Below are 16,545 nucleotides of genomic sequence, written 5' to 3'. Positions count from 1 at the left end.
TAGTACATTGTACGTATAAGTTTGACATAACTGTAAAACTTGGCAATAATGTGAAATCTATGAAGTGTATTGTTATGTTGTCACTAACGGTTATTGGGATATAATGGATAAAATAGAAGTAGGATTGTTCTCTTTCTCTCCAACCCTTACTCCATCAACCCAATTGTCCCAATGCAAGTGAGTTAAGCCCCACTTTGCATAGTCCCAATAGATAAGATTGAATTCAGTGTTTTATTTTTGCATAAATCAGTTTTTGTACCCTTCTACAAATACAAATTAGTGAAATTAATTAAAAAATAGAGCTCTAAAGATGTAAGCGAAACTTGAGCAGACACTATATGTCCATTTGATCAAGAGAAGCAAGCCCTTTGAGTTGTAATGTTCTCATATTCTTGTGCTTCTTTCCTCATGAATCTGCAGGAGCGCATCCAGAAGGTGTTCCAGAAGCAGGACACAATGCAGGAAATGTTTGAAAAACGGCGGATGAGCCTGAAGAAGTTGGCCATTAAACAGGCTCGTCCCGTTCAGCCAGTGGCTCCAAGGCCTGAGGCTTTCATCAAGTCTTCTCGTTTATCTCCAGGTATCTTAGTAACATAGAAAGAAACACAGAGATATTCTAAAGTATACTTTAAAAAGCTAGTAAATTAAACCAAAATGAAATTTGTCTCTAGTAGCTAGTTTTAAAAAAACATTGGCTTCCATTTTATTTTACTGACTACACTAGTGAGACATTCCTGCTGGTGTGGCCTTTGATTAAAGGGAGCTTTTGATCACATGAGGTGATGTCGGAACATATTATTTACAAATGAGTTGAGGACTCTGTCATGAATACGCTCCACTCCCAGAAGACTCATTATAGAAATCATTATAGCAAAACAGTATAGCTTGGATCAAGCCTGCTTACAGTAAGAGGGAACTCACCACTACACTGTGTGCACAATTATTAGGCAAGTGAGTATTTTGACCATATCATCATTTTTATGCGTATATTCCAACTCCAAGCTGTATTAACTTGAATGCTTATTGGATTTAAGCACGTGAGGTGATGTGTATTTGTGTAATGAGGAAGGGTGTGGCCTAAGGAGATCAACACCCTATATCAAGGTGTGCAGAATTATTAGGCAGCTAGTTTTCCTCAGGCAAAATGGGCCAAAAAAGAGATTTAACGGACTCTGAAAAGTCAAAAAGTCTTTCAGAGGGATGCAGCACTTTTGGAATTGCTAAGATATTGGTGTGTGATCACAGAACCATCAAACATTTTGTTGCAAATAGTCAACAGGGTCGCAAGAAACGTGTTGAGAACAAAAGACGCAAATTAGCTGCCAAAGATTTGAGAAGAATCAAACGTGAAGCTACCAGGAACCCATTATCCTCCAGTACTTTCATATTCCAGAGCTGCAACCTACCTGGAGTGCCCAGAAGTACAAGGTGTTCAGTGCTCAAAGACATGGCCAAGGTAAGGAGGGCTAAAACCCAACCACCACTGAACAAGAAACATAAGTTGAAACGTCAAAACTGGGCCAAGAAATATCTGAAGACAGATTTTTTTCAAAGGTTTTATGGACCGATGAGATGAGAGTGACTCTTGATGGACCAGATGGATGGACCTGTGGATCAGTAATGGGCACAGAGCTCCACTCCAACGTGGAGGTGGGGTACTGGTATGAGCTGGTATTTTAAAGATGAGCTAGTTGGACCTTTTGCATTGAAGATGAACTCAAAATCAACTCCCAAACCTACTGCCAGTTTTTCGAAGACACTTTCTTCAAACAGTGATACAGGAAAAAGACCATGATTTTTATGCAGGCCAATGCTCCATCACTTGCATCGAAGTTCTCCACTGCGTGGCCAGCCAGTAAAGGCCTTAAAGATGAAGGAATAATGACATGGCCCCCCTTCCTCATCTGACCTAAACCCTATCGAGAACCTGTGGGCACTTCTTAAACGCTAGATTTACGGGGGAGAAAAACAATACACCTCTCTGAAGAGTGTCTGGGAGGCTGTAGTCACTGCTCCACAAAAGCTGATCGTCAACAGATCAAGAAACTGACAGACTCCATGAATGGAAAGGCTTATGACTGTTATTGGAAAGAAGGGTGGCTATATTGGTCATTGATTGATTGATTTATTTTTTGAAATGTCAGAGATGTTTATTTGTAAATTTTGAGGTGTTTGTTTATTATTCTCACTATAACAGATGAAAATAAACAAGTGAGATGGGAAAATTTTCATTTTTCCTTTAGTTGCATAATAAATCTGCACACTAATAGTTGCCTAATAATTGTGCACATATGTATTCCCCTGATGATGTTCACACTCACATTTCCGTTGTGAAACATTCAGGTTTCAGGTTTATTAACATTTTGGATTGACTGATAGCACTGTGTTTGTTCCATATTAAACTTAATCCTCTAAAATACAACTTGCCTAATAATTGTGCACACAGTGTAGATAGATAGATAGATAGATAGATAGATAGATAGATAGATAGATAGATAGATAGATAGATAGATAGATAGATAGATAGATAGATAGATAGATAGATAGATAGATAGATAGATAGATACTTTATTAATCCCAAGGGGAAATTCACATAATCCAGCAGCAATATACTGATACAAAGAAACAATATTAAATTTAATAGTAATAAAAATGAAAAAAAATAAATAAATAATTTTATAATTTAAATTTTAAATTTTATAATTTAAAAAAAAATCTTTCAATTTGCAAGCATTAGTCAGTAAAACCTTAGTCAAGGTAAAATGTCAAATAAGCCTGCAGGTTTGATAAGATTTAGAGAGTGTACATTAGAACAACAGGCATTAGAACAGGTATTCAGCCCAACAAAGCTCACCAGTCCTATCCACTGTCGCAGTAGGGGGCAGTAGTGCTCCCTTCAACCCTCAGGTACCACGCCAAACACCTGGTAAAAGTGCTACAATTATTCTTTTTATTATAACAACGTGCACTAAGCACCCTCCACTCCACACTATTCATAAACCACAATAACAATAATAATCACAATCCTCCACTCCCAGACGCGTTGCCCTCCTACCACCCAGCTCAGCTCGCCGTCTGGGAGTTCCCTCAGTCCTTTTATATTCCCTGACCCGGAAGTGTTCCCAGTCCCCAGTCCATGTGATCTTGTATCACTTCCGGGTCAGGTAAAAAGTACTTTTCTTCATCCTGGAAGTCCGTCGCTCTTCCTATGACGAACTTCCGGGTCATAGTGTACAAATAAGTCTTTGGTCCTCCCTGCAGCTCCCTCTTGCGGCCCCTGTGGTATCCAGCAGGGCTGAGAATAAAAACTACATAGTCCATGACTCCCTGCTGGTCTTAGGGGCACCTCCATACTGCAGGGAGGGCTCCATCTGGCGGCTTGGGGGACTTGGCCGGGATAAACTGCCCGGCACAGTCCACACCACTTAATTCTTCCAATATAGCATCAAGTCGAGTTTTGAAGGTCCCTAAAATCCTACTGTCTATCACATTACTTGATAGCTTATTCCGTGTGTTTGTGGTAACTTCCTAATGTTTCTGCAACATTTACTGTTAACAAGTTCCCAAATGTGTCCCTTGGTTCTTGATAAGCTCATTTTAAAGTCACAATCTCAATCCACTGGACTAATTCCCTTCATAATTTTACACATTACATCACCTCTTAATCTTTAACTGTAAAGGCTCAGCTCTTTTAATCTTTCTTCATAACTCATCCCCTGTAGCCCCACAATCAGCCTAGTCGCTCTTCTCTGGACTTTTTCTAGTGCTGTTATGTCTTTTTTGTAGCCTGGAGACCAAAACTGCACCCATGCAGTTGTTTGTTGCTCAATCTTATCTTTAATAATTACTTACATTAATATTCCTGTGCTGCACGTTAAGCTTCCTGGCCTATAGTTACTTGGATCTGCCTGGTCACTCTTTTTATAGAGCGGTTTAATACTTGTCATTATCCATTACTTTGGAATTTGGTGTGTGCGCTGTGACTTCCTAAAAATATGTGTCAAGGGTTTATATATGTACTCATTAACCTCCTTAAGAACTTGAGGATAAATATTATCTGGCCCAGGGGATTTGTTTGACTTCAGCCTGGACCAGACAATATTTTTCCTCGAGTTCTTAAGGAAGTTAGCAAGTAAATATATAAAACCTTGACTCATATTTTACTTGGAGAATTTTAAATACTCTAAAGTCTTTCTTCTGATTACCATACCCCTTTCATTCCTTAAGCCGATGTCACATTACACACCTTCTAGTTGGAGGGAATATCAAACTTAACAACCACAGTTGTCACCTGGGTCAGACTACATGACCAGATATCACAGGGTATGTCCAATTTGATTACTGTGAATTGACTTTTCAGCACAGTTTCACGTTTCCAAAGTATCTCACGCTCACCCCTTTTTTGTACTGTCTGACGGTGCCGGTGACCATTCACAGGCTTTACTGGTATGCCGCAGTCTCTACCCACTGCTTCAGAGAGTGACCATCAGAGGGCAATTTAAATTGTCTGCACTCTGATCATAACAATATGGCAGCTGTTGTTCTTTCTGCTTGTGATTTGTAACTCTCTATGAGTGAAAGTGTCTTTTTTTTTTTTCTTTTCCCCTCTCAGAAATAACATTTTCTTGCTTTTTACCTCAGGGTCACGCAGAGCTTCAGAGAACAGCTTGAGCCCAGATCATGATGCCTTACACAGGCCGAACTTTCGAAAGGCAAGTCTGAGTGCTGACAATGAGTACCATGTGCTCTTCCTTCATTTATTTTGTCTGATAGCCTGCTGATGAGTCCATTTTGTGATATGGCTGCTTTGCTTAGTTGCATTTTACTTTTCAATTTTATCTCCAAGAAGTGCTGGCAGTTAGCTGAGGTTGCATTCATTCACACAAGTACCACGTCTGAAGTTAGACGTTTTCTCACATATCCGTTTGTGGGTGGTCTGTTTTTAAATTTAGTGACAAGGTAAGAAGACAAGATTAGAAATGTTTTTGCAGACTAACTCATGTGACTCTTCTGTTAGATGGTGAGACATCCTCACAGCTGTTAAATCAAGCAGAGTCAATTCCACAATGAGGCTGTGAAGCAGTCAGTGGTAGATTTCACCCTAATTATCTGCTGTTTTGCACACCTAGACCTTTAACAGATGTACAGGGCCATGCAAAATGAAAGAGCAGATTTCAAAAAAATATTTCAAACAAACTCTACCAGACACAAGGACATTCTGCACATCACTGGATAGAGGAAAGTTCAAAGTTTGGTCCTATGGTCCTTGAGGTTGCATGCACTCAACATGAGCACCGTGTGTAGCACGAAACACATCAAAACAAGAGATCTAGATCTTGCCACACACAAGTCAACTGGTCCCTAGTTACTGAATTCACAGCTTCCTCAATTCAATGTCACAAATCTTGATGATTAGCGGGCATAGGTGGAACAAACACTCTTTCTTTATTGTACCCCCATAGATAAAAATCACAGGGGTTAAGTAAGGTCTGGAGACCTGGGAGGCCATAGATGATGAGCAAGATCTTGTTGTCCACCTCTTCCAGTCCATCATCCTGGAATGGTGTCGTTCAGGTAACCTCCAAGTGGAAATAAGGTGGAAGTCAGGTTTCTCAGAGACCAATAACCCATTTCTCTAACTAGAGTAAGGGCTTACATGGCATTTTGCAAATCCGATTTCTGTGAAAAATCGGGAATTTAAGTGTGTAAACGAGTTAACTGTTGTTTCGTCTACAAACTTAATAATGTGACTCATGCTATGCCTAGGGTCGTCAAGGTGAAGAGTAGTGAACTCAAGACTAAGTCTTGGGGGATGCCAATGCTCAGAGGGATGCTATTCAATGTATTTTTTCCAACTTCGACTGACTGGAGTTTGACTGTCAGGAAGTTTAATGTCTGGTTGAGGAGAGGGGTTTTCAGGTCTAGTAGTGAAAGCTTTTCCACTGGGTGTGTTGAAGCAGGATGGCGCGGACACCCTCAGCACCAAAGAAGGCACTCGGAGTCTCAGGACAGGCAATAGAAACAAGATTTATTGTATGGCGCACATACAGACTCACTTAAGATGGAAAGAGAGAGCAGCCATGGGCAGCTCTTACATTTATTACACAAGTCATTATTCATCCTCACCTGACTCCTAACATTCCCCCCTGCTCTAGTTCTGCCCCTAATTAATTCCACCATTATTTCTCAGCTGAGGGGTGTCAAAACCCTCTTTGTCCATCATGTCTGTCTGACAAGGCCTACCTATACTCCCTACTAGTTTAGCGCTTGCTACCATTATTTACAGCCAAAGAGTTCACCTTCCCTCTCTAAACAAGGGGCCCATCCTTTTCCAGCTCTCCTGCACGCCTGACCTTTGGCTTATGAACTATTGTTGGTTTCTAGCTCATACAGAATAATAAAAAATATGTAGGCATAAATCTTTTTTAATCCTAACTCTTACATCTTAAGGCTTAGTGAAATATAGTATTTACTTTTCTCATGTGCTTATAATACTTTTCTAATATGTAGTGTAATAAAAATGACCCAGAGACACTGGGAAGGTTTGGGGCAGCCACCGATATAATATTTCCGGGCTGCAAAATTGATTAAAGAGAACAGACATGTTCACACGACTGACTCCAAAACAGAACTGATCATTGGCGGCTTTTAAATGCTCGCAGAGGATGTAATGTCATCAGGACCAGAACCGGAAGTGACATCGTTGGTTGCCCTGGAACCAGGCAAGATTTCCTGAGAATGGTCTGCAAGAAATTGAGAGCAGAGATTTGGCACCATTTCAGAGTTGGTGCACCGGTTGTTATTGATGTAGATACACACACCACCAACTCGGGATTTGTCACTGAATGCTTGGCTTTAATTTGGTCTTGTAAATGGCGTCATCAGGCATTGTATCATCCAGCTATGACTCTGTGAAAATCAGAAGAATGTTTCCAACACCAAGCAACACTCAATATCCCAGAATGATAATGTGAAACCAGGATTAGAAATTTTTTCAAATTTATCTAAAAAAATGAAAGATCACATTGACACAAATATTCAAACCCATTACTCAGTGCTTAGTCGAAGCATCTTTCACTGCAATTACAGCCCAGAGTCTGAAGGTATATAACATCAGGCTTTGCACATATGGATGTGGGGATTTTCTTGCCATTCTTCTCTGCAGATCTTCTCAAGCTTTGTCAGGTTGGATAGAGATAGTCAGTGGACAGGTATTCTCAGGTTTCTCCACAGAGATGTTTGATTGAGTTCAAATACAGGCTGTGCCTGGGCAGCTCAAGGACAATGACAGAGTTGCCCCAAGCCACTCCTATGCTGTATTTGCTTTGTGCTTAGGGTCCTGGTCCTGTTGGATGGTGATTCTTCAGCCCAGTGTGTGGTCCTGAACATTCTGAAGCAAGTGGTCATTAAGGACATCTCTGTACTTTATTCCATTCAGATTTCCCTCAGCCCTGTATAGTCTCCTAGTCCCTACTGCTGAAAAGCAACCACATAGCATGATGCTGCCACCACCATACTTCCCCATTGGAATGGTACTGTGCAGTTGATGATTGATGCCTGGTTTCCTCCAGAAATGATGCTTCCAGCTGAATCCTAACAGTTCCATTTTGATTTTATCCTACTAGAGACTCTTGATTCTCTTAGTCAGAGTCCTGTAGGTACCTTTCTTCAAACTTCCCATGTGTCTTTTACTGAGGAGAGGCTTTCATCTGGCCACTCTGCCATAAAAAACTGATAGGGCGTTGCAGTGATGGTTGTCCTTATGGAATTTTCCCCCCATCTTCACACAGCTCCTCTGGAGCTCAGCCAGAGTGACCATCAGGTACTTTGTTACCAATGCTCTTCTCCCCTGAATGCTCGGTTTTGCCTAGGCAGGCCGCTCTAGGAAGAGTTGTGGTTGTTCCACATTTATTCCCATTAAGAATTATTGAAGACATTGTACTCTTGGAAAATTTGAAGTCCAGCAAAAATGCTTCTGTAACTTGCCCTTGATCTGTGCTTTGATACAATCTTGTCTCTGAGCTCTGCAGATAATTCCACCCACCTCATGGCTTGTTTTTTGCTCACCTTTGAGACCTTCTATAGGCATCTGTGTTCCTTACCTAATTATGTCCAATCAACTGAATTGACCACAGGTGGACTGCAAACAAGGTATACAAGCATCTCAATGATGATTAATAGAATGGGCTGTGCCTGAGCCGAATTTCAAGTGTCAAAGCAAATGGTCTGAATACTTGGGTCAATGTGATTGTTCAGTTTTTTACTTTAATAAAGTTGCAAAAAATTCTAAAAAAGCCTGTTTTAACTTTGTCATTCTGGGGTCTTGAGTGAATTTAAAAGATTTTAGTATAAGGCTGCAGTATAGCAATATGTAGCGTGAAGCGATCTGAATGCTTTCTGAAGGCACCATATGTGGGTCCTACATAAGATTGTTCCTGTCCAAGATCGGATCTGTCCTTGTGTGAGCTTGAATTCTATAGGAGAATATTATGTCATTTTAGTGTCTTCTAAAGGGGAAGGGCTAAGAGGAGGTTTATGGATGTGGTGAGAGAAGACATGCAGGTGATGTGGGGTGACAGAGTAAGATGATGAGGACTGGAAGATATAGAAGAAGATGATCCGCTGTGTCAACCCCTAATGGGAGCTGCCAAAAGAAGACGAAGAAAAAGAAAGCAACTTACAAACCACTTGTCCATAAGGCAGTTATATTTCCATGTTTATTTTGTGTGCTGGCTAATGAAATTACATACTCAGGCTTATACAGAGGGTCATTAAGGGGGATTATTTTGACAATCTTGTGTTTTACCGTTCAGCACTGTTCTGAACAGGAAGCTTCAATGATCACATTAAAGATAGAAATCCACAGGTAAATTTCAGAAGATCTGTGACTGGCATACCCCAAACTTTACTTTATTGTTTAATTTTGTTTTACAGGGAGATGTAGACACAAGCATTAAAAACAGGAGTGAATCTGTGTCTGAGGAAGAAGAAAACCTTTCAGTGTTAAGAAGGTAAGAAGTGGTAGATTGCCTCTAAAATGTTTTTCTCTTGCTGTGTCTTGTTTCGTAAGGCCCGAGTTAACATCTCTTTCTCTGCCATGTAGACATGTAATGAACGAACTGATTGATACGGAGAGAGCCTATGTGGAAGAGCTGCTGTGTGTCCTGCAGGTATGTCATATGCCCAGTCCCTGCCATCAAGATGCCTATCTCATTAATTGTTTTATACATATATAAGTGACGGCCTGTTATATGACATTACTTGTACTATTACTATCACTGCTACTATATGAGATTGCAGCCCCAGCTCTCCAATTGCCCTACTAAAAACAATTGGAAGCTGCTTTCTCCTTCAAAGAGGGAGACATTGACTGCCACTGGGAATTTGCTTAGCAGGATACATAGTGGTCCATAGCACAGAGTCATGGTCACTTTGTAATTGCAATGTAGGCCAAAAGAGGAAGATACTGAGACCTGGGGCTTTCTTATACAAGCATGAGGTCTCGCCTGATGCAATCCTCGTACGAAGTGCATCTAAATATATAAATGGTCCAGCTGAACATTTCTAACCAGATTTTTGGTACATTGCTTTAGTGAACAATAACCCAAGAATTATTTTCATATTTCTGTAATGTAGTGATGGACAGATGAAGTGACTTGGTTTATCTGTTCTGTTGTTCTAGTGCCTTATTTGCCATTATCTTAAGCCGCTTTTCCTCTGCATAGTACGGCACGACACGGTTCAGTACAACTCACTTTAGCGGGGCTTTCCACTGGGAACAGTACCTGGTACCTGGTCCTTTTTTTAGTACCACCTCAGCCGAGGTTCCAAGCGTGCCGAACCGTTACCAAAATGTGACGTGTAAACTCTGCTGGTCACTGATTGGCCGGAGAAAATCGTCATTACTGCGTCACTGGCTATTCTTTTCTTTAAAGGTACAGACACGCGGAAGTTTCGAAAGTTCTCCAGCCACTGAGTGTTTGTAAAACCTGGAACAATCACATCCCACCACTCTGAAGCACGGTTAAATGTCCAAACAGATGGTCTGTTGCGGCGACTTTTTTGCAAAATGTGGAAGATCTGTAATATACAGAATCAGCATTTTAATGTTACACTGGCAGTTAAGTTCATTTTATGCTTTGCAACAGTGATAAAAGTTAGCTAGTGATGTGCTTTTTTTAGATGCTTAACCTTGCGCGTCATCGAGCTAAAGTGTTGTCGTTGTCTGCGTGTTGTTGTAAAAGTTCCACGGTGTCACTGCAGTAGAGGCGGCGCAACTATAACGACACGTGAATAATCCCGCCCACTCTAAAGCGGTACTAAACTGCAGTCGAAACGCAAACCGAGCTGAACTGAGCCGAACCAAGGTGAGCTGTACTGAACCGTGTCGTGCCGTACTATGCAGTGGAAAAGCAGCTTTAGTACCAACAGGCCATTGGGCCAAACACATTTTCATAAGGCCTTTGCTGGCCGTGAACAGAGACTGATCAAACGGTTGTATATTGCAGGGCTACGCGGCAGAAATGGACAGCCCACTAATGAGCCATCTACTACCAGCTGTGTTACACAACAAAAAGGACATCCTCTTTGGTAATATGCCTGAAATCTATGAGTTCCACAACAGGTGATGCTTCAGTCTCTTGCTTTTATTCAGACATATAGCGCAAAGGACGTTTGGTGCTGAATGCTTTCTCCCTTCGCAGGGTATTTCTTAAAGAACTGGAAAACTACGCTGACTATCCTGAGCTTGTGGGGAGGTGTTTTCTTCGACGGGTAGGTGCTGCTGCTGGCCTTTTACTGGGTAGCAGGGTCTTGTGAGCAAAGGGTGCTACAAGAGAAAAAAGCCATGTCTGAGCTTCTAGAAATAGCTTGAGCCCACGGTACATTCTACCCCAGGAAATGTGCTTTGTTCTGAGTCCTTGACAGACAATATGAGAGTCGAAGACATGAGGCGCAACATGAAGCGAGGTTTTAATTAATTGTTTTCAATTAATTTTGCAACACCTAATTCAAAATGATGATGAGAGGCAGACTTGTTATTGAAGCTCATGAAAGAAAATCTTGCTGAATTGGCTGCCACAGTATATTGTGAACTTCTCCCACCACAGGTCTTAAGTGTATGCAGCCTATGAATTTCGATTTCCATTTTGACCACCACTGATCTTCTTCTTCTTCTTTCTGCTGCTCCTATTAGGGGTTGCCACAGCAGATCACCTTTTTCCATATCTTTCTATCCTCTGCATCTTGTTCTGTTACACCCATCACCTGCATGTCCTCTCTCACCACATCCATACACCTTCTCTTAGGCCTTCCTCTTTCCTGGCAGCTCTATCCTTAGCACCTTCTCCCAATATACCCAACATCTTTCCTCTGCACATGTCCAAACCAATGCAATCTTGCCTCTCTGACTGTCTCCCTACCGTCCAACTTGAGCTGACCCTCTAATGTCCTCATTTCTAATCCTGTTCATCTTTAACTCTGCCACCTCCAGCTCTTTCTCCTACTTTTCTGGTCAGTGCCACCGTCTCCAACCCATATAACATAGCTGGTCTCACTACCGTCCTGTAGACCTTCCCTTTCACTCTTTCTGATACCCGTCTGTCACAAATCACTCCTGACACTCTTCTCCACCCATTCCACCCTGCCTGCACTCTCTTCTTCACCTCTCTTCCACAATCCCCATTACTCTATACTGTTGATCCCAAGTATTTAAACTCATCCACCTTCACCAACTCTACTCCCTGCATCCTCACCATTCCACTGACCTCCCTCTCATTCAAACACATGTATTCTGTCTTGTTCCTACTGACCTTCATTCCTCTCCTCTCTAGAGCATATCTCCACCTCTCCAGGGTCTCCTGAACCTGTTCCCTACTACAGATCACAATGTCATCAGCAAACATCACAGTCCATGGGGACTCCTGTCTAATCTCGTCTGTCAACCTGTCCATCACCATTGCAAATAAGAAAGGGCTCAGAGCTGATCCCTGATGTAATCCCACCTCCACCTTGAACCATTGAGAAGGTGCAGTGCACCTGGCAGGTGTTCCTCAGCTTTTCTGTTGCTTTATAGACTTTTACAGTGTTCTATTGTGTTCTGTGTTGCTTGATACAAAGTCCATGAAAGTTAGCGGGGAACTGCATATAGAGGGTGAGTCAAAATTCTGTTAACATTTGAATGCAGAAACAATTTATTCACAAAATATACTTCATATGTGCAAGATGATTTACATCCCTAAACGGTAGTTCCGCAATCTTTTGACGAACTACAGTCGGCGAACAAAACACTTCCATTAACACTAAATTTTACCAGAGCCTACGAAAAAACGTGTAAATCCGTCCCACCTTAAATCGCTTCTTAAAATCGTTCACAGCTCTCCACCAGCGTCTTTTGTGAAAACAGCAGCATCAGATGTCAGGGTGGGGTGTGTTTGGGCTCGTGAACGCAGCTGAGATAATAAAACTGACTAAAAAAAAAAAACAAAGCTAACCTTTACAAGTATCATAAATCACACCGGCTATTACTGACTGAAATCAAATGTATATTTTTATTCTAAAATAGTAAAACTAAGAGCAGTTTACTTCTCAAAACGGAGTGGTGCAGGATCGAACTCGCGACCTTTTGATTCCAAGGCGGGAACTGATTCTATTGCACCACGGAGGCAGTCATAATAAACAGATGTCAATGTCTCATGTTAAGGCGGCTTTTTGTTTCTGCAGTTATATTTTTGAATAAAAGCGCAATTGTTGTGTTATATTTGTATCTTTTGTGAAAATGTTTCTTTGATATTTGGACTTCAGGCTTCATACATTATATTGTTTATGCCTACATTTTGTCATCTACTACTAGAATATAAAAAACGTTTCTGTTTTAACAATGTGTTGACACAGATTACTGTAGAAACAGAACAGACATGAAATGCGTGTGTTCCAAACAACGATCTATTATTTCCACTCTAAAACTCCACTTCATTCCCAGAAAATCAATCAAGGCATGAGCTGGGAGAAGTTTGTGCACGTTCTAAGTCGGTGGGGGGATGGAATAGCCGGCTGCTTGCAGCCTGAGTTTTATCAGCACATTTAGATGACAAAAGACGCTGGTGGAGAGCTGTGAACGATTTTAAGAAGCGATTTAAAGTGGGACGGATTTACGAGTTTTTTCGTAGGCTCTGGTAATTCTAGTGTTAAGCTTGCAACCACTCTTCTTTGCTCTAGTGTTAATCTGTCACCCACTGTGTACGTCTATCTGCAAGAGGGAAAAAAAATCTATTAGTGTTAACATAATTTTGACTCACCCTGTACAAAGAGGACACATGTCAGACTGAAATCTTAACTGCTTTGGCTGAATATTCCTTTCAGATGAAAGATTTACGAATCTATGAGAAGTACTGTCAGAATAAACCAAGGTCAGAGAGCTTGTGGCGGCAGTGCTCAGACTGCACTTTCTTCCAGGTAAGGAACAGGCATGACTTGACAGAAAGGTTTTGTGACAAAAAGTATAAAACGCTTGTGCCTCACTTTACCTCCTCTTTGTCGTGTTCCTAAAGGAATGCCAAAGGAAGTTGGAACATAAGTTAGGCCTGGACTCCTATTTATTAAAGCCCGTGCAGAGGATAACCAAATACCAGCTTTTGCTAAAGGTAAAAAAAAAACTGCTTCCTTTCCTGCAGTTTGATGTGCTTAAATAAAGACAAAAGATGATGGCAACCTTGTGTCTGTCTTTTAGGAGCTGCTAAAATACAGTAGGGGCTGCGAGGGAGCTGCTGATCTTCAGGATGCTTTGACTGCAATTTTGGGGATTCTTAAATCTGTCAATGACTCCATGCATCTCATTGCTATTACAGGATTTGATGTAAGTTCTGGTATCGCTCTATGTAGTCATTCTGTATTTACGCCATCTTGACATCTTCAATTAAAAACTTCAGTTATAAACTGTGTGCTTCTGTCAATAGATACGTATATAACTTAATACAGTGGAACCTCGGTTAACGAACACACTACTTAACGAACAAATTGGTTAACAAACTTTTATTTTGAACAATTGTTGTCTTGGTTACCGACTGAAATTTAGATAACGAATGCAAGCACAGACCGGTTTTTGTGCATTTGTGCTTTGGCGCGCTTGCTGTAAACATTTCACTGTTGTGTTCACTAACTTTTTTGTTATTTTTTCAGTTTCAATGTTATTTTTTATATAAATATTTACTCGTTATGGCACCTAAGAAAGAGAAACGTGTTAGTGATAGTTGCAGAAGGAAACATGTTAGTGTAGCTGTAAAGAAAGAAATTATAGCAAAACACGAGAATGGCATTCGTGTTTCTAACATTGCAAAGGAATACAATATGGCGGAATCAACTGTCTCTACAATTCTAAAGAACAAAAAGGCATTTAAGGTGGCTGAATTGGCTAAAGGGGAGTGATTGTGTAAACGAAACAAAGGTCTAAAGTGCTAGATGAAGTGGAAAAATTGCTGTTAATTTGGGTAAATGAAGAGCAGCTGGCTGGAGATAGTGTTTGCGAAGCAATAATTTGTGAAAAGGCTAAGTAGTTACACAGTGATTTGTTGACCAAAACACCCAGTGCAAGTGCCGACGAGCGAAACTTTAAAGCGAGTAGAGGGTGGTTTGATAATTTTCGCCGGCGAAGTGGAATTCATAGTGTTAATAAGGCACGAGGAGGCTGCAAGGTCAAATGAAACGGCAGGAAAAGCATTTGTGGATGAATTTGCAGAGTTTGTTGAAAGTGAAAGCTACGTCTTACATCAAGTGTTTAATTGTGACGAGACAGAGTTATTCTGGAAAAAAACTTTTATTTTGAGCTAATGCAAGTGGTGACTTTAAGGTCAAGCCACTTTTAGTCTACCACGCTGAAAATCCCCGCATCTTTAAGCGCAATAATGTGATGAAGTCTAAACTGCCTGTACAATGGAGGGCAAATAGAAAGGCAAGGGTAACTCAGACCTTCTTTATGGATTGACTGACAGAAGTGTTTGCCTCAACTGTCAAAAATTAGCTTCAGGAAAAGGATCTTCCTCTTAGATGTCTTCTCTTAATGGATAATGCTCCTGCGCATCCACCAGGTTTGGAGGAAGACCCGGATATCGAGTATGACTTCATCAACATCAAATATCTTCCATCCAATACTACTCCATTACTGCAACCGAAGGATCAACAGGTAATTTCCAATTTCAAGAAGCTATACACCAAGGCACTGTTTTCCAGGTGTTTCCAGTTCACGTCACTAATGACACTAATTTGACCCTTCGAGTTTTTTGGAAGGAGCACTTTAACATCCTCCACTGCATCAACCTCATTGACAAAGCCTGGAGTGAGGTCTCTTCCTGCTCATTGCAATCTGCTTGGAGGAAACTTTGGCCAAGTTGTGTCCGAGACTTTGAGGGATTTGAAGCAGAGAGCTCTGCCGAAGTAGTGAATGAAATCATGTCCATTGGCAAGAGTATGGGATTAGACGTCAATGATACTGATGTGATGAGATGATGGAGGACCATCGAGATGAACTAACCACAGAAGAGCTGGTTTCCTTGCAGGAAGAACAGGTGAAAGCTTACAATGTAAACATAATGAATAATGAAATTTAAAAACTACAGCTAGGGACCAGAATAGGATTGTTGGCTTTTGTCCTCAATACATGATAGATAGATAGATAGATAGAGAGAGGGAGAGGGAGAGGAGATTAGGAAGGAAATCACCAGTGCTCAGATTAAGGGAATTTGCAATAAGATGAATGATGTGGAGGAATTTAAGGAGGAAAGCACCACTTTAACAAAGTTGTGGCTAATAGGGCAATTAACATAATGAATGACAATGCAATATCACATTTTAGAAAAATTCTGCAGCAAAGAAAAAGTCAAATCTTATTAGATCACTTTTTTGTGCCCAAAGAAAAGGAATCACGACGTGAAAAAAACCCTGAATCAGTGTTACCCGATCTTTTTATGGAAGGGGATTCCCCTTCAAAACAGTAGCTTCCTTCTCCTCCTCCTCCGCCATCCACCCATGCCACAAACTGCAACAAACAAGGTAAATACAGAGCTGTTTTATTTAATTTAGTTTATTTGTGTGTACTAATGATATATACATTTTTTTCTATATTTTTCATCACAGAAAAACCCTTAAAAAATAAAATTACAAAATTTCTGAGGCTGGAACAAATTAATTGTATTTACATTAATTTCAATGGGAAAAATTGCTTTGGTTAGCGAACAGAGTCGCGGAACAGATTAAGTTAATTAACTGAGGTTCCACTGTACTTACTGTATGAAAATACTGTATGCTAAATGAAAATCACCAAATGAATGCTATGTGTATTTTATTCAAAATGGTGCTGTAAATGAAGTGTTATGCCATTTATATACTGTAAATGATCTTGCTAAAAGTTTCTGATCTTCAAGCCAGTGATGATATAGTGGCTTGCTCCTCCTGGTGGTGAGGTCAAACACAGTACCCCAGCTTAAGCTTTCCTAGAGAAGATAAATCAGTGTGATCCCCCTACTAACTGAAGCATGTTCTCTATTTCTTCTTTTC

General features: G+C 40.7%; 1 protein-coding gene across 10 annotated transcripts in view; it reads left to right on the top strand.

The window, feature by feature from the left end:
• mcf2la (mcf.2 cell line derived transforming sequence-like a) overlaps positions 1-16,545 on the top strand; it is a 287,608-nt gene that overhangs the window by 248,674 nt on the left and 22,389 nt on the right. For all 10 annotated transcript variants that reach the window (XM_039745883.1, XM_039745885.1, XM_039745881.1 and 7 more), the window contains exons 13-21: positions 421-580; positions 4,642-4,712; positions 8,935-9,011; positions 9,104-9,170; positions 10,509-10,624; positions 10,704-10,773; positions 13,360-13,452; positions 13,548-13,640; positions 13,727-13,852. In XM_039745883.1, the coding sequence (XP_039601817.1) occupies positions 421-580; positions 4,642-4,712; positions 8,935-9,011; positions 9,104-9,170; positions 10,509-10,624; positions 10,704-10,773; positions 13,360-13,452; positions 13,548-13,640; positions 13,727-13,852 (873 nt within the window). The remainder of the gene's footprint in view (positions 1-420; positions 581-4,641; positions 4,713-8,934; positions 9,012-9,103; positions 9,171-10,508; positions 10,625-10,703; positions 10,774-13,359; positions 13,453-13,547; positions 13,641-13,726; positions 13,853-16,545) is intronic.

This window comes from Polypterus senegalus, chromosome 2 (assembly GCF_016835505.1).
Source record: "Polypterus senegalus isolate Bchr_013 chromosome 2, ASM1683550v1, whole genome shotgun sequence".
In the NCBI taxonomy this organism is placed as follows: domain Eukaryota; kingdom Metazoa; phylum Chordata; class Cladistia; order Polypteriformes; family Polypteridae; genus Polypterus; species Polypterus senegalus.
This window is presented reverse-complemented; position numbering and strand designations above follow the sequence as displayed.